General features: G+C 44.9%; 1 protein-coding gene across 4 annotated transcripts in view; it reads left to right on the top strand.

Annotated features, from left to right (window-relative positions):
• LOC114808770 (serine/threonine-protein kinase STK11) overlaps positions 1 to 16,919 on the top strand; it is a 66,712-nt gene extending 49,793 nt beyond the window's left edge. For 2 of the 4 annotated variants that reach the window (XM_029056646.2, XM_029056645.2), the window contains 2 exons: positions 13,725 to 13,918; positions 15,967 to 16,919. In XM_029056646.2, coding sequence (XP_028912479.1) covers positions 13,725 to 13,918; positions 15,967 to 16,091 — 319 coding nt within the window. In that variant the 3' untranslated portion in view covers positions 16,092 to 16,919. The remainder of the gene's footprint in view (positions 1 to 13,724; positions 13,919 to 15,966) is intronic. The other 2 variants (XM_039910985.1, XM_039910986.1) reach the window with 2 other exon arrangements.
• Positions 16,920 to 20,730: the final 3,811 nt, after the last annotated feature.

Genomic DNA, 20,730 nt, shown 5'->3' with positions numbered 1-20,730 from the left:
CTTCATTCTATGAGTCTTGACTTTCTTTTCTTGCCCCTCTGGACTAGGGAAACAACTTTTTACTTTTAGAGTGGAGGCAAGTAGTAACATGATTTGAAGGGACAAGGGAGAAAAAGATGAGAAAAGTGGTGGAGAGGAAATAAAAGAAAGAATAAAGAAGAGGAGTTGCAGGAGGGAAGAGGAGACAACTTCTCATGCTATCAAGTTGTTTCTGATCCATAGACTTGCAGCAGATTGCCTTCCACTCACTAACTGTTCCCCAACCTCAGAATGGAATGGATATGCCTCTACTTGATTCTCCTTCCCATAGCCGACACTGGTAAAGTACTGGAAACTCTCCAGATACAATCCTGATCAGAGAAGCACAAGGGTGGATTCATTCATTCATTCATTCAATAGTATTTATTGAGCACTTACTATGTGCAGAGCATTTACTATACTAAGCACTTGGAATGTACAATTCGGCAACAGATAGAGACAATCCCTGCCCATTGATGGGCCTACAGTCTAATCGGGGGAGACAGACAGACAAAAACAATAGCAATAAATAGAATCAGGGGGACGTATATCTCATTAACAAAATAAATAGGGTAATAAAAATATATACAAATGAGTGGACAAGCATAGTGCTAATGGGAGGGGAAGGGAGGGGGGAGGAGCAGAGGGAAAGCCGGGGGGGGAATGGGGTTTAGCTGCGGGGAGGTGAAGGGGGCAGAGAGGGAGTAGAGGGAAAAGGGGAGGCTCAGTTTGGGAAGGCCTTTTCGAGGAGGTGAGCTCTGAGTAGGGCTTTGAAGAGGGGAAGAGAATTTGGCAGAGGTGAGGAGGGAGGGCATTCCAGGACAGTGGGAGGATGTGGGCCAGGGGTCGACAGCGGGATAGGTGAGAACGGGGGACGGTGAGGAGTTGGGCGGCAGAGGAGCGGAGGCCACGGGGTGAGCAGTAGAAAGAGAGAAGGGAGGAGAGGTAGGAAGGGGCAAGATGATGGAGAGCCTTGAAGCCTAGAGTGAGAATTTTTTGTCTTGTGTGGAGGTTGATAGGCAACTACTGGAGGTTTTTAGGAAGGGGAGTGACATGCCCAGAGAGTTTCTGCAGGAAGAGGAGCCGGGCAGCAGAATGAAGAATAGACTGGAGCGGGGAGAGACAGGAGGAAGGGAGATCAGAGAGAAGGCTGACACAATAATCCAGCCGGGATATTATGAGAGCCTGTACCAGTAAGATAGCCGTTTGAGTGGAGAGAAAAGGGCGTATCCTGGTGATATAATAAGGTGAGACCAGCAGGTCTTGGTGATGGATTGGATGTGTGGGGTGAAGGAGAGAGCCGAGTCAAGGATGACACCAAGGTTGCAGGCTTGAAAGATGAGAAGGATGGTTGTACCATGCACAGTGATAGGGAAGTCAGGAAGAGGACAGGGCTTGGGAGGGAAGATGAGGAGCTCAGTTTTGGACATGTTGAGTTTTAGGTGGCCGGCAAACATCCGGATGAAGACGTCCTGGCAGCAGAAGGAGATACGAACCTGAAGGGAGGAGGAGAGAACAGGGGAGGAGTTGTAGATTTGGCTGCAGAGAGATGATAGTTGAAGCCGTGGGAGCAAATGAGTTCACCATAGATGGAGAAGAGAAGATGGCCAAGAACTGACCCTTGAGGAACCCCCACAGTTAGTGGATGGGAGGGGGAGGAGGAGTCCAAAAAGGAGACTGAGAATGAATGGCCAGAAAGATAAGAGGAGAACTAGGAGAGGATGGAGTCCGTAAAGCCAAGGTGAGATACGGTGTGGAGGAGAAGGGGAAGGTCAACAGTGTCAAAGGCAGCTAAGAGGTCGAGGAGGATTAGGATAGAGTAGGAGCCATTGGATTTGGCAAGAAGGAAGTCATGGGTGACCTTAGAGAGAGCAGTCTCGGTAGAGTGGAGGGAATGGAAGTCAGACTGGAGGGGGTCCAGGAGAGAGTTGGATTGAGGAATTCAAGGCAGTGAGTGTAGACGACTCGTTCTAGGAGTTTGGAAAGAAAGGGTAGAAGGGAGATAGGGTGATAACTGGAATGGGAAGTGGGGTCGAGAGAGAGTTTCTTTAAGATGGGGGAGACATGGGAATGTTTGAAGGCATAGGGGAAGAAGCCATTGGAGAGTGAGCGGTTTAAGATAGAAGTTAAGGAGGGGAGGAGAGAAGGGGCGATAGTTTTTATAAGGTGAGCGGGAATGGGGTCTGAAGCACAGGTGGAGGGGGTGGCACTTGCAAGGAGGGAGGAGATCTCCTCTGAGGATACTGCAGGGAAGGATGGGAAAGTAGGGGAAAGGGTTGGGAGCCAGGGTGGGGTGAGAAGGAGGAGGGGTGACTTTGGGGAGCTCAGACTGATTGTGTTAATTTTTGTGATAGGTGGCCAGATCGTTGGGGGTGAGGGATGGGGTGGGGGGAGGAACAGGGGGCCTGAGGAGAGAATTAAAGGTCCGAAACAATTGGTGGGGGTGACAGGCATGGGTGTCAATGAGGGAAGAAAAGTAGTTTTGCCTGCTGGAGGAGAGGGCAGAGTTAAGGCAGGAAAGGATAAATTGAAATGGATACAGTTGGCTTGGTGCTTGGACCTTCACCAGCAGTGCTCAGCAGCTCCAGCATAAGAGTGTAGGAGGCAGACAGAGGCAGTGACCCAAGGCTGTGGGTTAGTGGAGCGAGAGTGACGGAAGGAAAGGGAGGCTAGTGAGTTGAGATGAGTAGAGAGGGTGGAGTTGAGAGCGGTAACCTAGTCATCAGAGTGGGAAGAGAGGACGGGGGGCAAGGTGGGGAGAGATGCTTTTGGCGAGATGGATGGGATCAAGAGAGCAGAGGTCTCTGTGGGGAGTAGTACAGGTTTTCAGGGGGAGAGAGTGTGAGAGAGGAGGCAGGTGAGAAGGTTATGGTCTGAGAGAGGGATTTCAGAGTTGGTGAAAGAGGAGATAGTGCAGCGGTAGGAGATGACGAGATCGAGGGCGAGGTGTGGTGGAGCAGGAGGTTGGCAGAGTCGAGGAGCAATAGCAGGCGGGTGGCAAGCGTATCGCATCAGACGCAGTCACTGTCCCACATGGGGCCTACGGTCCCAATCCCCATCCCAAAGTTGAGAAACCAAGGCCTGGAGAAGCGAAGAAAACAGTCTACTAGAAAACAACTGTCTTTTGCTTTTATTATACTCTTCATTCTGGGTAGGATAGGTTTCTACACATAGCAGACATTCAACAAATGAAGTTACTAAACGTACAGTATTGTTCCTTCCTCCTGCACCATCTCTAACTTGTCCCACCACTCTAGGAGTCCAGGCCAGAGTCTGCTGTTGTGCAGTTAATCACCAAGGGTCAGGTTGTCTCTCTAGTTTTGCCTAACATCTTCTGTCCACTACCCCCACCATTCACCAGGTGACAGAAGCTCTGAGATATATCAGCTAAGCTACTGCCACTTAGTGGGTGACCACAGTTAAGAAGAAGCATGGCTTAGTGGGTAGAGCAGGGGTCTGGGAGTCAGAAGGACCTGGGTTCTATTCCCAGCTCCACCACTTGTCTGGTGTGTGACCTTGGAGAAGTCACTTCACATCTCTTTGCCTCAGTTAGCTCAACTGGAAAATGGCATTTTAAGATTGTGAGCCCTTTGTGGGACAGTAATTGTGTCCCATCCAATCACCTCGTACTATCCCAGGACTTAGAAAAGTCCCAGGCAATAGTAAGTGCTTAACAAATACCACTATTTTTATTATCGTTGTTATTATTATTGAATAGTGGCAATGCTCGGCTAAGGAAGAACATTCCAAGAAGCTGAAAAGGCATGGCATAGACTCCTCAAGGGTTCTGAACGCAGCACCATTCACTTATTCATTCATTCATTCACTCAATTGTATTTCCTGAGCACTTACTGTGTGCAGAGCACTGTATTAAGCACTTGGAAAGTACAATACAACAATAAAGAGAGACAGTCCCTACCATCCCTAGGCTTACAGTCTAGAAAGAGGGGAGACAGATATCAAAACAAGTAGGCAGGCATCAATATAAATAAATAGAATTATAGCTATGTACATATATGCACAAGTACTCTGGGGCGGGTAGAGCCAAGGGAGTAAGTTGTGGTGATGCGGAGGGGAACGAGAGCTGAGCAGAAGGGAAGCTTAGTTTGGGAAGGCCTCTTGGAGGAGGAGAGCCTTCAGTAGGGCTTTGAAGGTGTGAAAGGCCAGAGATAGGATGTGGGTCAGGGGTTAACAGATAGGCGAGAACGATGCACAGTGAGAAGGTTAGCACCAGGGGAGCAGAGTGTTTGGGCTGGGATACAGAAGGAGAGAAGGGAGGTGAGGTAAGAAGAGGCAAGGTCATGGAGAGCTCTGAAGCCAATATTGAGGAGTAGTCACAATGAGTAGTCCCATAGATGCAGAGGCGATCAGGCATTGATATTAGAAGGAAAGAGCTGTAGTTTCAGTCTGTAGCTCAGATGTACCTCCAGTACTTTTCAATCTCCTTTTCTAAACTTTACTGTATCATCAAGTACTGCCCCATCTCCCTCCTACCACGTTGGGCCAGACTCACCAAAAAGGTTTTAAAAAACCCTAGTTTCCACTTCCTTTAGTCTTTGATCATTTCCTTTTTTCCCATACCCATCTGCATCACCTTTGTATTTGGATTTGCACCGTTTTTTCATGCCTTCCTCAGCCCTATGGTACTTATGTCCATGTCTGTAATTTAGTTACTTACATTAATAGTGATCCCCCCTGTAGCCTATAAGCTCACCTGTGGGCAGGCAACAGGTATACCATCTCTGTTTATTGCACTTTCACAAGTGCTTAGTACAGTGTTCTACAGCAAGGGCTCAGTAAATATGATTGATTAATTGATTGATTGACTCCATTGAGAACATTTTCTCCTACGTCCCTGATGACCTTCTTTCCAAATCTAATGGATTATAACGTCTAAATTCTTCTTGACTACTTGGAATCTTTTGACACTCTGGGCCTCCTCCTGTTTCTTGGAAACACTATTGGTTCTTCTGTTATAACACTTTCCAGTGGCCATTCCTTCTCACACTCCTTCCCTAGCTCTCCCTTGGTCACTCTTTTCTCTTTAGCTGTTCCATTCTGGGCCCCCTTCTCATTTCAATCCACTTTTTGGGAAAGCTCATCTGTTGCCATAACTTCAACTATAACCTCTCACACCCAAAATACCTCACTAGTCCCAACCTTATCCTTTGGGAAACCATTTCTTCCTATCTCCAGGATATCTGTACAACCCCTGCCAACCACTAAACTTAACATGCCCAAAAGTGAACTCATCTTCTGTTCTAAATCATCTTCTGTGACTTTCCCATGACTATGACAACACTATCCTCTCCATCTCTCAAACCTGCAGCCTATATCTTTCAATCTATATATTCAGTCTCTTGCTAAATCCTGCTGTTTTTTCCTTCATATCCTTTCTAGAACCCACCCCCCTTTTACTTCCTCCAAACTATCAATAAGTTAAAAACATTTTATATTCCAATTTGTCTACTGAAGCAACCTCCTTTTTCCTGATGCTAGTTTCTTCCCACTCCAGGCCACACCTGTCTCTGCTGCCCAGATCTCTTTTCTAAAACATCATTTTGGAAACAACTCCCCACTCCTCAAAAACATCCAATGTTTTCCTATTCATCACTGTATCAAACAAAAACTCTAGAAAATTGGCTTAGGGTTTATCTACTCTCTTCTCCCAACTAGCATGCTTTATTTCTTTCAAGGCAGCCTATTCACTATGCCTCGTTGTCATCTCTACAGCTCTTGCAACCCTTTTCCCTTTCCCAAACTCCTTTCTTCTTCATATCCAGTAAGCCAGTGCATTCCCCATCCACAAAGCTCTTGGGATATTTCAATTCCTCCAGGAAGCCTTCCCCAGTTAATTTCCCTCCAAATACCACTTGTTGATTTTTGTGCCAGTTAGATACATCTGTACTTACATTCCCCCATAGCCCAAATGAATATATCTTTATCCTCTGTTAGTTGCTCCTCTCTGTAACTTATTTTAGTATCTGTGGGTTCCTTTAATGTTTTAAACTCCATGAGGAAAAAAATCATGTCTACTAATTCTGTTGAGCTTTTCTTCCAAGCTTTATAGTAATGTTTACACACAATAGGCACTCAACAAATACTACTGAGTGACTGACTGATGGATTGGTTGGTTCCATGTGGAATAGACTACTGTGACACTAGAAACCATTGTTCTTCCTTATAACCAAGAACTTGGTGGTTTGTAGCTTCTGCTTTCACCTTTTTATTCCTTTCACTTTCTTGTTCTCATCTTCATATGAGTTAGTTGGTTTCTAGTATTCTGTACTTCTCTCAACTCAAGCTTCAAAGTGAGAGAGTTTCATTTGATCTGAAAAATGTTTATCTTTGTGGCTGTGAAGAAAATAGCAGTTATGTGCCTGGAGTGTGCAGAAGACACCCTAGTCCCTATTAATAACTTACATTATTAAGTTGCAGCTAATAACAGCTATTTCACTCATTAATTCATATTCATTCATTCAGTCAGTCGTATTTATTGAGTGCTTACTGTGTGCAGAGCATTCATTCATTCAATCGTATTTATTGAGCACTTACTATGTGCAGAACACTGTACTAAGTGCGCTGTATTAAGTGCTTGGAAAGTACAATCCAGCAACAGATAGAAACAATTCCTTTCCAACAACAAGCTCACAGTCTAGAAGGAGGGAGGCAGAAAACAAAACAAAACAAGTAGAAAGGCATCAATGCCATCAAAATGGATAAATAAAATTATAGATTATACACATCATTAATAAAATAAAGAGTAATAAATATGTACAAATAATTAGCACTTACTGTGTGCAGAGCACTTTACTAAGCACTTGGGAAAGTACAGTGCAGTAATAAACAGTCTCATTCCCTGCCTACAACTAGCTCACAGTCTGGAGTGGGGAAGACAACAGTAAATATCAGTAAATATCTATATCAGTAAATACAGGTAAAATCATATATGTGTTCATAAGTGCTGTGGGGCTGGGACGGGGAAAGAGTAAAGGGAGTAAGTAAGGGTGACGCAGAAATGAGTGGGAGCTGAGGAAAAGTGGAGCTTAGCCTGGAAAGGTCTCATGGAAAAGATATGCCTTTGAAAAGGCTATGAAGTGGGGAGAGTAATTGTTGGATTTGAGGAGGGGGGGGCATTGTAGGTCAGAGGTAGGAAGTGGGTGAAGGGTCACGGTGAAACAGGAGAGATCAAGCCACAGTGAGAAGGTTAGCACTAGCAAAGCATGCAGACTGGATCGTAGGAGGAGAGAAGCAAGATGAGGTAGGAGGGGGCAAGGTGATGGAGTATTTTAAAGCCAATATTAAAGAGTCTTTGCTTAATGGGGGGGGTGGGTTGGACAACTACTCGAGTTTTTTGGGAGCATAGTGACATGACCTACATGTGTTTGTTGAAAAATGATCCAGGCAGCAGAGTGAAGTGTAAACTGGAGTGGGGAGACAGGAAGTCGGGAGATCAGCAAGGAAACTTTGACGGGATAGGATGAGTGATTATATTAATAAGGTAGCAGTTTGGATAGAGAGGAAAAGGCAGATTTTAGCAATGTTGTGGAGATGGGACCCAATATGACTTGGTGATGGTTTGAATATATAGGTTGAAGGAAAGAGACGAATCAAGTATAACGCCAAGGTTATTGGATTGTGAGACAGGAAGGATGGTGGTGCTATCTACAGTAATGTGAAAGTCATAGGGAGGACATGGTTTGTGTGGGAAGATAAGGAGCTCTGTTTTGGACACATTAAGTTTAAGGTGACAGGAGGACATCCAAGAAGAGATGTCTTGAAGATAGGAGGAGATGTCAGAATGGATAGAGAGGGAGAGAGATCAAGGCTGGAGATGAAGATTTGGGTATCATCCAAATCCAAATCCAAGCCATGGGCGTGAATGAATTCTCCAAGAGAGTGGATGTAGATGAAGAATAGAAGGGGACCTAAAACTGAACCTTGAGGGACCCCAGTAGATAGGAGCTGGGAGGAAGAGGAAGAGCCCACAAAGCTTTTTGCCTGGGGAACTTTGGAGCGGAAAAGCTGGAGATATTTTGGCAAAGGTAAGGAAGACGAAGCAGCCCATGTGTCCCCTTGATCCATAGGAGGTTGCCCTGCACTACTGAAGAAGACAACCAATTGCCTCAGCCCTCTCCCTAATGCAGCATCAAGGAATACCTCCCTCTGGTCCATTCATTCATTCAATAGTATTTATTGAGCGCTTACTATGTGCAGAGCACTGAACTAAGCGCTTGGAATGTACAAATTGGCAACAGATAGAGACAGTCCCTGCCCTTTGATGGGCTTATAGTCTGAGAGACAGACAAGAACAATGGCAATAAATAGAGTCAAGGGGAAGAACATTCATTAAAACAATAGTAAATAAATAGAATCAGGGTGATGTACCTCTCTTTAAACAAAATAAATAGGGTGATGAAGATATTACAGTTGAGTGGACGAGTACAGTGGTGAGGGGATGGAACGGGAGAGGGGGAGGAGCAGAGGGAAAGGGGGGAGAAGAGGGCTTAGCTGCAGAGAGGTGAAGGGAGTGTAGAGGGAGCAGAGGGAAAAGGGGAACTCAGTCTGGGAAGGACTCTTGGAGGAGGTGAGCTTTAAGTAGGGATTTGAAGAGGGGAAGAGAATTAGTTTGGCGGAGGTGAGGAGGGAGGGCATTCCAGGACTGCGGGAGGATGTTCATTCATTCATTCAATAGTATTTATTGAGCGCTTACTATGTGCAGAGCACTGTACTAAGCGCTTGGGATGAACGAGTCGGCAACAGATAGAGACAGTCCCTGCCATTTGACGGGCTTACAGTCTAATCGGGGGAGATGGACAGACAAGAACAATGGCAATAAATAGAGTCAAGGGGAAGAACATCTCGTAAAAACAATGGCAATTAAATAGAATCAAGGCGATGTACAATTCATTAACAAAATAAATGGGGTAATGGAAATATATACAGTTGAGCGGACGAGTACAGTGCTGTGGGGAGGGGAAGGGAGAGGTGGAGGAGCAGAGGGAAAGGGGGAAAAGAGGGTTTAGCTGCGGAGAGGTGAAGGGGGGGTGGTAGAGGGAGTAGAGGGAGAAGAGGAGCTCAGTCTGGGAAGGCCTCTTGGAGGAGGTGAGTTTTAAGTAGGGTTTTGAAGAGGGGAAGAGAATTAGATTGTCGGAGGTGAGGAGGGAGGGCATTCCAGGACTGCGGGAGGACGTGGCCCAGGGGTCGACAGCGGGATAGGCGAGACCGAGGGACAGTGAGGAGGTGGGCGGCAGAGGAGCGGAGCGTGCGGGGTGGGTGGTAGAAAGAGAGAAGGGAGGAGAGGTAGGAAGGGGCAAGGTGATGTAGAGCCTTGAAGCCTAGAGTGAGGAGTTTTTGTTTGGAGCGGAGGTTGATAGGCAACCACTGGAGTTGTTTAAGAAGGGAAGTGACATGCCCAGATCGTTTCTGCAGGAAGATGAGCCGGGCAGTGGAGTGAAGAATAGACTGGAGCGGGGCGAGAGAGGAGGAAGGGAAGTCAGAGAGAAGGCTGACACAGTAGTCTAGCCGGGATATAACGAGAGCCCGTAGCAGTAAGGTAGCCATTTGGGTGGAGAGGAAAGGGCGGATCTTGGCGATATTGTATAGGTGAAACCGGCAGGTCTTGGTAACGGATAGGATGTGTGAGGTGAACGAGAGAGACGAGTCAAGGATGACACCGAGATTGCGGGCCTGAGAGACGGGAAGGATAGTCGTACCATCCACGCTGATAGGGAAGTCTGGGAGAGGACCGGGCTTGGGAGGGAAGATGAGGAGCTCAGTTTTGGTCATGTTGAGTTTTAGGTGGTGGGCAGACATCCAGGTGGAGAAGTCCCGGAGGCAGGAGAAGCAGCAGCGTGAGAAGCAGCATGGCTCGGTGGAAAGAGCCTGGGCTTTGGAGTCAGAGGTCATGAGTTCGAATCCCAGCTCTGCCACTCGTCAGCTGTGTGACTGTGGGCAAGTCACTTAACTTCTCTGTGCCTCAGTTCCCTCATCTGTAAAATGGGAATGAAGACTGTGAGCCCCACGTGGGACAACCTGATTCCCCTGTGTCTACCCCAGCGCTTAGAACAGTGCTCTGCACATAGTAAGCGCTTAACAAATACCAACATTATTATTATTATTAGGAGGAGATGCAAGCCTGAAGGGAGGGGGAGAGGACAGGGGCAGAAATGTAGATTTGCATGTCATCTGCGTAGACATGGTAGTTGAAGCCGTGAGAGTGGATGAGTTCACCCAGGGAGTGAGTGTAAATGGAGAACAGAAGAGGGCCAAGAACTGACCCTTGAGGAACTCCAACAGTTAGAGGATGGGAGGGGGAGGAGGAGCCTGCAAAGGAGACTGAGAATGACCGGCCAGAGAGATAAGAGGAGAACCAGGAGAGGATGGAGTCTGTGAAGCCAAGGTGAGATAAGGTGTGGAGGAGGAGGGGATGGTCGACAGTGTCAAAGGCAGCTGAGAGGTCAAACAGAATTAGAATGGACTAGGAGCCATTGGATTTGGCAAGCAGGAGGTCATGGGTGACCTTAGAGAGAGCAGTCTCAGTAGAGTGGAGGGGACAGAAGCCAGATTGGAGGGGGTCCAGCAGAGAATGGGAGTTAAGGAATTCACCCCACAGCACTTGTGTATATATGTACATATTTATTATTCTATTTATTTTATTAATGATGTGTATATATTTATAATTCTATTTATTTATTTTGATGCTATTGATGCCTGACTACTTATTTTGTTTTGTTGTCTGTCTCCCCCTTATAGACTCTGAGCCCATTGTTAGTTAGGGATTGTCTCTATTGGTTGCCGAATTGCACTTTCCAAGCACTAAGTTCGGTACCTTGCACATAGTAAGTGTTCAATAAATATGATAGAATGATTGAATGAATCCTTTGAAAACAGTGAATTTGCATAGAAGAATAATGCAGATAGCTAAGAGACATAAATATATATGTACATTATAAAAAAAGTCACAAAATCCAGTCTCTTCTAGCAAGAAGAACAAAACTTAAAATGCAATAGAAATTAAAAAGAATAGACCTTAGAAATACCATCCAGGTTTAACCTCAAATATCCTAGTTTACTATTAAACTAGTTTCTACCTTGCTTTTTGCAAGAGTCTGTAATGTCCAAATACTGATTTTTTTTTCTGTGAAGCTTTTTCTGTTCCACTCTTGTGACCTCCCTGGTCAAGAAAACTTTAGCTTCAAAAGAAAACAAGCAAAGAAATTATAAAAAACCTGTTTCCTATATTTTTAAATCCCTTCCCTCTCCCTTTTTTCTGATCCTTCCTTGTAATTAGCCTGATCCAGCTGCTATTACTAGATTCCTAGGTGAACTACTTCTTCCCAGTTTACCTGCCCATTGTTTATGTTGTACAGTTTTTTTATGTACCAATTCCTGTTCCTGTTGTCCCAAAGATGTACTTTACTGCTACTATTTGCCATATGGTCAGATTATCATACAAGCTCAATAGGTGACAGAGGTCATTTAGGGTCATCCAGGAGCTGGTATGGAAACTATAATTTGGAAGAATGACAACCAAGCTGGGTAAATTGGGTAATTTATTGTAAAAATTTTTTTTCTTCCTCCCCATAACAAGACCCTGTCCTAGCCTAATCTTGGAATACTCAATATAGAAAGTAGCAGCCCCCAAATTTCAAGACAAATGCAAAACCTCAAAACAAGAAAACTGAGCAATTTCCCCAACCCTCCCGTCTCCATTTAAGTTCCTCTTGTTATGGCTGAGGAAGAGGATAAGGGTGAGAGTGGGGAAGAAAGATAGAAAAGGAAGCAACCATAGGCTCTGGATCTGGGAAAAAGAAAAAGAGTGTAAATTGACTTGACTAGTATAAATTAGTACAGTATAGTATAATACAGTATATATTGCATATATACTATAATATAACTAGTATAACTTGAGAAGTTCAAATTACTGGCTAGAATAGAGCCCTCGCTCTTTCGCAAGTTTTTGGCCATGAGTCTTTTCCAGGTGACCTCCACCAGGGTGAGAATAATAGTTGAAACAGAAGCTGCTGGATTCATATCTCCTCTACATAGGTCCACTAGCAGCTGGGAGTCTGAAGCAACCTCCTTATTTACCTTAATGATAAGGTGGCTCTGATTGCCCCTCAACTTTTAAGGCTCTTCCAGTCCAGCCCAGCAGTGGCTACCAGTCCAGCCCAGCAGTGGAACAGGAAGTGAAATGGGCTGGAAGAGGTGGCAGCTGAGGTGACAAACCAGTAATAATAATAATAATAATGATATTATTTGTTAAGCACTTACTTTATGTCAAGCTGTGTTCTAACCGCTGGATTAGGTACAAGATCATGAAATTGGACACAGTCCCTGTTCCACATGGGACTCACAGTCTCAATCCCCATTTTATAAGTGAGGTAACTGAGGCACAAAGAAGTTTTTTTGCCCAATGTCACACAGCAGACAAACGGTAGAGCTGGGATTGGAACCCATATCCCTCTGACTCCCAGCCCATGCTCTTATCCAGTTGGCCTTACTGATTCAGTAGACAGTGATGGTATCTGCATCCCTGTCCCCACTGTTCATCTGCTGCCTGTCAATGCTGATATATCAGCTAAACCTTTGCCCTTGCCTGGGGCATTGGCAGGCAGTGGTCTGAAGCCAGACACCCATGGAGCTTAGGAGGAGAGTTAGCATGTTGGGCTTTGAATCTCTAGTTGCTCTTGTCTTCAGAAAAGCCAAAAGCAAATGTAGGAGTTCCCATAAACCACTTGTCCCAGTCTCCTAGCAGTACTTCTAGGCTGAGACCAGTGAAGGGAGAGCAGTAAAGTATAGCACAAGTTGATAGTGCAAATTACCATTTTATTATGGTGGCTTCATTCTGAGGGCCTCCCCCCAAATACAAAGCTTGCTGTGAGGAGGGAACTTGTCTACCAACTCTGTTGTAGTTTTTAATTCAGTGCTCTGCACATAGTAAGTACTGAGTAAATGTGATTTATTGATGGTAAGATTGACTGACTGAATGTTTCTTTTATCCCTTCTAAAGGAACAAATTGAGAGAGAAGCTAGTTAACCAAGCAACCAGAGGTCCCTAATCAGTTTTCTTTGAGACTTTGTAAAGTGGCAAGTTAGCTGGGCGATCTAGGAAGGAATCAATCCATGATACCAACTATTTGGTATTCTCATCTTTGTAAGCACAGTCTCCTGACTTGATTCTTTGAGGTACATATAAATGATGATATTGTTACTGGGACTTTTATTTCTAGAGAATTTGAGTATTAAATTGGGAAGACTTTAAAGACAGGGAGACACCCAATTTAGGAATTGTGATGAGGAAAAGGCGTGAGAGATGGATTGGAAATGGGAGAGTTGGGAATTGAAAGGGATCTTAGCTAGTATGCTTAATTTTATTTATATTATTATGGTATTTATTAAGCCCTTACTATGTGCCAAGCATTGTATTAAGTGCCCAGGTAGATACAAGACAGTTAGGTTGGACACCGTCCCTACCCCACATGGGGCTCACAGTCTAAATAGGAGAAGGTAGGATTTAATTTCCATTTTACAGATGAGGAAACCTAAGGACAGAAAAGTTGAGTGACTAGCTTAAGGTCACCCAGCAGACTAATGGCTAAGCCAGGATTAGAACCTGTGTTCTATGACCATCAGGCCAATGCACTTTTCACTGGGCCACTCTCCAATCGATTGGGATTAATTGTTCCTTGGACTTTTTGCAGCTGGTTTCAACAGAAACAACCCGAAGGCGAGGCTCTAGTCCCTGTTCCTCCCAGCCCAGATACGAAAGACAGATGGCGAAGCATGACAGTGGTGCCTAACCTGAGGGCTTTACACAACAACAATGAGGAAGTGGATGACAATCTCTATGACAATGCAGGTGATATCATTTACACTCAGGACTTCACAGTTTCAGGTAAACCTCCCAAAGTGGCAGGACATCTCCCAGACAGATTTTGCACTTGCCACATCCAGAACAAGTCTGGTACTTTCCTATTTCTCCTTTCTGTTCCTTTGTCTCTAACTGCTCTTTCCAGCAGCATTTGTAATTAATTTCCCACTTTCAAAGGGCCAGATCACATCATCTCTAGGGTCAGTTTTGTCAGTGGGTTGTAAAAGTCCCAAAGGCAGAACACAGAAATTAGATAATCTCAGTGTCAAAATCTGTCAAACTAATGGAAAATTCCAACTCCGTCTTTTGTTCTAGTGATTTTCAGTTGCATATCATGTGTCTGCCACTTGTCTGATACTTGGCCTAGAGAAAGACACTTATCTTCTCTGCGCCTCAGTTCTCTCAGTGGTAAAATGGAGATTAAAAATGTTTGTTTCCCTGCTCTTAGACTGTTACCCCATGTGAGACATGTGACCTCAGTGATAGCTGTGGATTCTCATTCTGAAATTTCTTGAGCAGCATGGTTTAGTCGAAAGAGTCCTATCTTGGGTGTCAGAAGTTTGTGGGTTCTGATCCCGACTCAGCCTCTTGTCAGCTATGTAACTTAGGAAAAATCACTTAACTTCTCTATCCCTCAGTTACTTCATCTGTAAAATGAGGAATAATACTGGTGAGCCCCTCCTGGGACAACCTGGTAACCTTGTATCTCCCCTAGTGCTTAGAACAGTTCTAGGCACATAGTAAGCATTTAAGAAATATCATTATTAATATTATGAGCATTTAGTACAGTGCTCTGCATCTAGTAAGCGCTCACTAAATACGACTGAATGAATGAATTTACATGCAAGCATTGTTCTGAACAGGACATATTTTAAGAGGACAGATTTAAATTGTGTTAAGGGTTGGTCAGTTTCCAAGCTCCAAAGCAGCACCAGTTGACAAAGACCTCATTCAAAATCAGAAGCAATGTTTTGGGAAGAAGATATTCTTTCCAAGATTCTCAACTTCAGGCTTTTATAAGAATTGGAGAAGCAGTAGCCTAATGGACAGAGCATAGGCTTGGGAGTCAGAAAGACCTGGGTTCTAATCTGCTATTTGTCTGCTGTGAGAACTTGGGCAAATCACTTTACTTCTTTATGCCTCAGTAACCTTATCTGTAAAATTGGAATTAAGGCTGTGAGCCCCATGTGGGACATGGACTATATCCAATCCAATTTGCTTGTATCCACCCCAGCACTTAGTGCATTGCCTGGCACACAGTAAGCACTTCAGAAATACTACAGTTATAAGCATTATTAATTTTCTAAATGGGTGGGAATCATCTGTGGTAATGGTAAGTATTGCTTTTGAGGGGTCAGCCAGTTTTCCAACGTGATAGCTATAGCCCTGACTACTTTCACTTTGGTAAACTAAAAGAGGAGAGCCTGTGCAATGTGATTTTTAGCAAAGAGTGATTAGGTTGGTATCTAGGACTTGGAAATTCCTTGATGTTCAGAACCTCCATAGGCCTTAATGTTCCAAATTTGGTCTTCTAGGGAAGGGAGAAACTGGGACACAGGGAAACTTTGAAAATGATGTTTAGCTTTAAGCATATTTCAGTCATAAGGAGAAGATAGCAAGGAAGAAAATTGAAGAGGGAAAACAATATCCAGGGTAGAAAGATTGTAAGCTTGTTATGAGAAGAGAATGTGTCGGATAATTCTGATGTACTGGACACTTCTTCAAAAAAGAGTACAAATTGACTTATAATTCAAGTGAATTAGGCAGAAAGGGTGTGTTGGTTAAGCTTCTAGGGATTCTTTTGATATACCTGGTTAAATATCCCCCGATTGAAAGTTGCACTTTTCCTAGAGTCTTGTGGTATTTTTCTGCCCTTTGATTGGATGATTCAAGCTTATGTTGACTCTTGGGGAAAAAATATGGGAGGAAGGTCAGAGAGGCCTGGGTTGGAAGAAAACAGATTTAATATCTGAGTTTTAGCCCCAATTCTAATGTTTCTCCCCTCCCCTCCCCTCTTTCCCACCAAGCAAAGCATTTTTCATCCTAATCAGTTTTTCTTGTATATTTCCCAGGTGACGAAGCGACCAGTGAGTCAGGGCTTAGTGAGGCCAGAGCAAAGCAGCAGCATGAGTATTCAGAACCTTCAGGAGATGGAACTCAGCCACCAGGAGAAATGATAACCAAAGAAGAACACTAGTCTAGTGTAGGGGCAGGCCTGGCAAAATCTGTCTTTGGAAAGGATGGCTTAAGCTGCTGGTCAGCTTCTTTCTAATACTGCTATATTTGTGATCTTAAATTCTCTTTTGAGAGAATGTTTTCTACATTTATCCTTCCTTATGTTCCCTCCCTGGTTACCAAACTCTAAAGAAAGTGTTTCCTCCAATTACATTCTTACTTATTAGAATTATTTGTTCCCACATTTTCTCCTGTTCTAATCATTAAGAAGCATGCCAACCAGCTTGTTTGGGTAACCATTTAACCATTTTCCACTGACTCTGGGAAAGGAATTTTGAAAGATGTTTGTAGTTTTAAATTTTTTCCTTGTTGCTCTTTCCTCTTGTATGATCTATTAATGGTTATTTTGTGATGGCCCGTTCAGTCTAGGCTATGATATGTGAAAAGGAATGAGTTACTTACGTGAAGGGCAAGAAAGGTAAGGACAAGTGAATTGGTAATAACCACTCTTAGACCCCTTACCCTCATATCCCCCTACCCATATGTAGGCTCATGTAGACCCACTGGATGGGACTAATCTTCTCCTATTCTCATTGTTTTCAGAATAATGATTTCCTCATTGTTTGTCATCTGTCATTCCTTGTTATAAACTAGTCCTTATACTGTTGTGTGGAATAAGAGTGAAGTGATCTACCACAAAATAATGGGTCTTTTTTTAAGGGTACATTAATCCTGAAAATAATCCATCCTCACAACCTAGTGAAAAATAATTGTAGAATTCAGGTTCTGTATAATTTAGTTGTTTCTCTGAAAAAAAAGCCTTAAATAAAAGTGCATAAACTCTCTTTTATCCTTTCATTTTCTTTCTAGGATTTCTCCTCTTTATGTCATAACGAATGAAACTATCCTTTTAATTTTGGTTACAAATAGAGATAAGGCAGGGTAAATTAAATTGCAGTGTGGGGAGAGTGGGTACAGAAAGCTTATAATGGGGAAAGTGGATAGAGAGGCAAGTGAATGGTGACGAAAACACACTACCAAACAAAAAGTGTCTTATTTCCTCTTCTGCTATTGATGATTTCTCTTCATTTCATTCATTCATTCAGTAGTGATTTATTAAGTGCTTACTTTGCACACATCACTGTTCTCAGTGCTTGGAATGTACAATTGGGCAACAGATAGAGACAATTCCTGCCCAATGACGGGCTCACAGTATAATCGGGGGAGACAGCAGAGCAAATCAGAGTGAAACAAAAACAAGACAACATTATCACGATAAGTAGAAACAAGGGGATGTAAACCTCATTAACAAAATTAATAGGATAATAAATAATATATACAAATGAGCACAGTGCTAAGGGAAGGGGAGGGAGAGGAACAGAGGATGGGGAGAAGAGGGGGAGCAGAGAGAGAGAAAGGGGGCTCAGCTGTGGGGAGGGGAAGGGGGAAGAGCAGAGGGTGGAGGGGGAGCAGAGGGAAAAGGGTTAGCTCAGTCTGGGAAGGCTTCTTGGAGGAGGTGAGCTCTCAGTAGGGCTTTGAAGAGGGCAAGAGAGTTAGTTTGGTGGATGTGCAGAGGGAAGGCATTCCAGAACAGCGGGAGGATGTGGGCCAGGGGTCGATGGCAGGAGAGGCGTGAATGGGGGACAATGAGGAGGTAAGCGACAGAGGAGCGGAGTGTATGGAGTGGGCAGTAGAAATAGAGAAAGGAGGTGAGGTAGGAGGGGGCAAGGTAATGGAGAGCTTTGAAGCCAAGGGTGAGGTGTTTTTGTTTCATGCGGAGGTCGATAGACAACCACTGGAGGTTTGTAAGGAGGGGCATGACATGCCCAGAGCATTTCTGCAGAAAGACGATCCGGGCAGAGGAATGAAGAATAGATTGGAGCGGGGAGAGACAGGAGGAAGGGAGATCAGAGAGAAGGCTGACACAGTAATCCAGCCAGGATATTATGAGAGCCTGTACCAGTAAGAGCCATTTGGGTGGAGAGGAAAGGGCGGATTTTGGTGATACAATAAAGGTGAGACTGGAAGGTCTTGGTGATGGATTGGATGAGTGGGGTGAATGAGAGAGCCAAGTCAAGGATGACACCAAGGTTGCGGGCTTGTGAGATGGGAAGGATGTTCGTACTGTCCATAGTGACAGGGAAGTCAGAGAGAGGACAGGGCTTAGGAGGGAAGATAAGGAGCTCAGTTTTGGACATGTTGAGTTTTAGGTGGCAGGCAAACATCCGGATGAAGACGTCCTGGAAGCAGAAGGAGATACGAACCTGAAGGGAGGAGGAGAGAACAGGGGAGGAGATGTAGATTTGGCTGCAGAGAGATGATAGTTGAAGCCGTGGGAGCAAATGAGTTCACCATAGATGGAGAAGAGAAGATGGCCAAGAACTGACCCTTGAGGAACCCCCACAGTTAGTGGATGGGAGGGGGAGGAGGAGTCCAAAAAGGAGACTGAGAATGAATGGCCAGAAAGATAAGAGGAGAACTAGGAGAGGATGGAGTCCGTAAAGCCAAGGTGAGATACGGTGTGGAGGAGAAGGGGAAGGTCAACAGTGTCAAAGGCAGCTAAGAGGTCGGGGAGGATTAGGATAGAGTAGGAGCCATTGGATTTGGCAAGAAGGAAGTCATGGGTGACCTTAGAGAGAGCAGTCTCGGTAGAGTGGAGGGAATGGAAGTCAGATTGGAGGGGATCCAGGAGAGAGTTGGATTGAGGAATTCAAGGCAGTGAGTGTAGACGACTCGTTCTAGGAGTTTGGAAAGAAAGGGTAGAAGGGAGATAGGGTGATAACTGGAATGGGAAGTGGGGTCGAGAGAGAGTTTCTTTAAGATGGGGGAGACATGGGCATGTTTGAAGGCATAGGGGAAGAAGCCATTGGAGAGTGAGCGGTTTAAGATAGAAGTTAAGGAGGGGAGGAGAGAAGGGGCGATAGTTTTTATAAGGTGAGCGGGAATGGGGTCTGAAGCACAGGTGGAGGGGGTGGCACTTGCAAGGAGGGAGGAGATCTCCTCTGAGGATACTGCAGGGAAGGATGGGAAAGTAGGGGAAAGGGTTGGGAGCCAGGGTGGGGTGGGAAGGAGAAGGAGGAGGGGTGACTTTGGGGAGCTCAGACTGATTGTGTTAATTTTTGTGATAGGTGGCCAGATCGTTGGGGGTGAGGGATGGGGTGGGGGGAGGAACAGGGGGCCTGAGGAGAGAATTAAAGGTCCGAAACAATTGGTGGGGGTGACAGGCATGGGTGTCAGTGAGGGAAGAAAAGTAGTTTTGCCTGCGGAGGAGAGGGCAGAGTTAAGGCAGGAAAGGATAAATTGAAATGGATACGGTTGGCTTGGTGCTTGGACCTTCACCAGCAGTGCTCAGCAGCTCCAGCATAAGAGCGTAGGAGGCAGACAGAGGCAGTGACCCAAGGCTGTGGGTTAGTGGAGCGAGAGTGATGGAAGGAAAGGGAAGCTAGTGAGTTGAGATGAGTAGAGAGGGTGGAGTTGAGAGCGGTAACCTAGTCTCAGAGTGGGAAGAGAGGACGGGGGGCAAGGTGGGGAGAGATGCTTTTGGCGAGATGGATGGGATCAAGAGAGCAGAGGTCTCTGTGGGGAGTAGTACAGGTTTTCAGGGGGAGAGAGTGTGAGAGAGGAGGCAGGTGAGAAGGTTATGGTCTGAGAGAGGGATTTCAGAGTTGGTGAAAGAGGAGATAGTGCAGCGGTAGGAGATGACGAGATCGAGGGTGTGACCAAGTTGGTGAGTGGGCGAGGTGTGGTGGAGCAGGAGGTTGGCAGAGTCGAGGAGCAATAGCAGGCGGGTGGCAAGCGTATCGCATCAGACGCAGTCACTGTCCCACATGGGGCCTACGGTCCCAATCCCCATCCCAAAGTTGAGAAACCAAGGCCTGGAGAAGCGAAGAAAACAGTCTACTAGAAAACAACTGTCTTTTGCTTTTATTATACTCTTCATTCTGGGTAGGATAGGTTTCTACACATAGCAGACATTCAACAAATGAAGTTACTAAACGTACAGTATTGTTCCTTCCTCCTGCACCAACTCTAACTTGTCCCACCACTCTAGGAGTCCAGGCCAGAGTCTGCTGTTGTGCAGTTAATCACCAAGGGTCAGGTTGTCTCTCTAGTTTTGCCTAACATCTTCTGTCCACTACCCCCACCATTCACCAGGTGATAGAAGCTCTGAGATATATCAGCTAAGCTACTGCCACTTAGTGGGTGACCACAGTTAAGAAGAAGCATGGCTTAGTGGGTAGAGCAGGGGTCTGGGAGTCAGAAGGACCTGGGTTCTATTCCCAGCTCCACCACTTGTCTGGTGTGTGACCTTGGAGAAGTCACTTCACATCTCTTTGCCTCAGTTAGCTCAACTGGAAAATGGCATTTTAAGATTGTGAGCCCTTTGTGGGACAGTAATTGTGTCCCATCCAATCACCTCGTACTATCCCAGGACTTAGAAAAGTCCCAGGCAATAGTAAGTGCTTAACAAATACCACTATTTTTATCATTATTATCGTTGTTATTATTATTGAATAGTGGCAATGCTCGGCTAAGGAAGAACATTCCAAGAAGCTGAAAAGGCATGGCATAGACTCCTCAAGGGTTCTGAACGCAGCACCATTCACTTATTCATTCATTCATTCACTCAATTGTATTTCCTGAGCAGTTACTGTTTGCAG

The sequence above is a fragment of the Ornithorhynchus anatinus genome, chromosome Y5, assembly GCF_004115215.2.
Source record: "Ornithorhynchus anatinus isolate Pmale09 chromosome Y5, mOrnAna1.pri.v4, whole genome shotgun sequence".
Classification (NCBI taxonomy): domain Eukaryota; kingdom Metazoa; phylum Chordata; class Mammalia; order Monotremata; family Ornithorhynchidae; genus Ornithorhynchus; species Ornithorhynchus anatinus.
The sequence above is the reverse complement of the archived record's forward strand: the minus strand, read 5'-3'. Positions and strand labels throughout refer to the sequence as shown.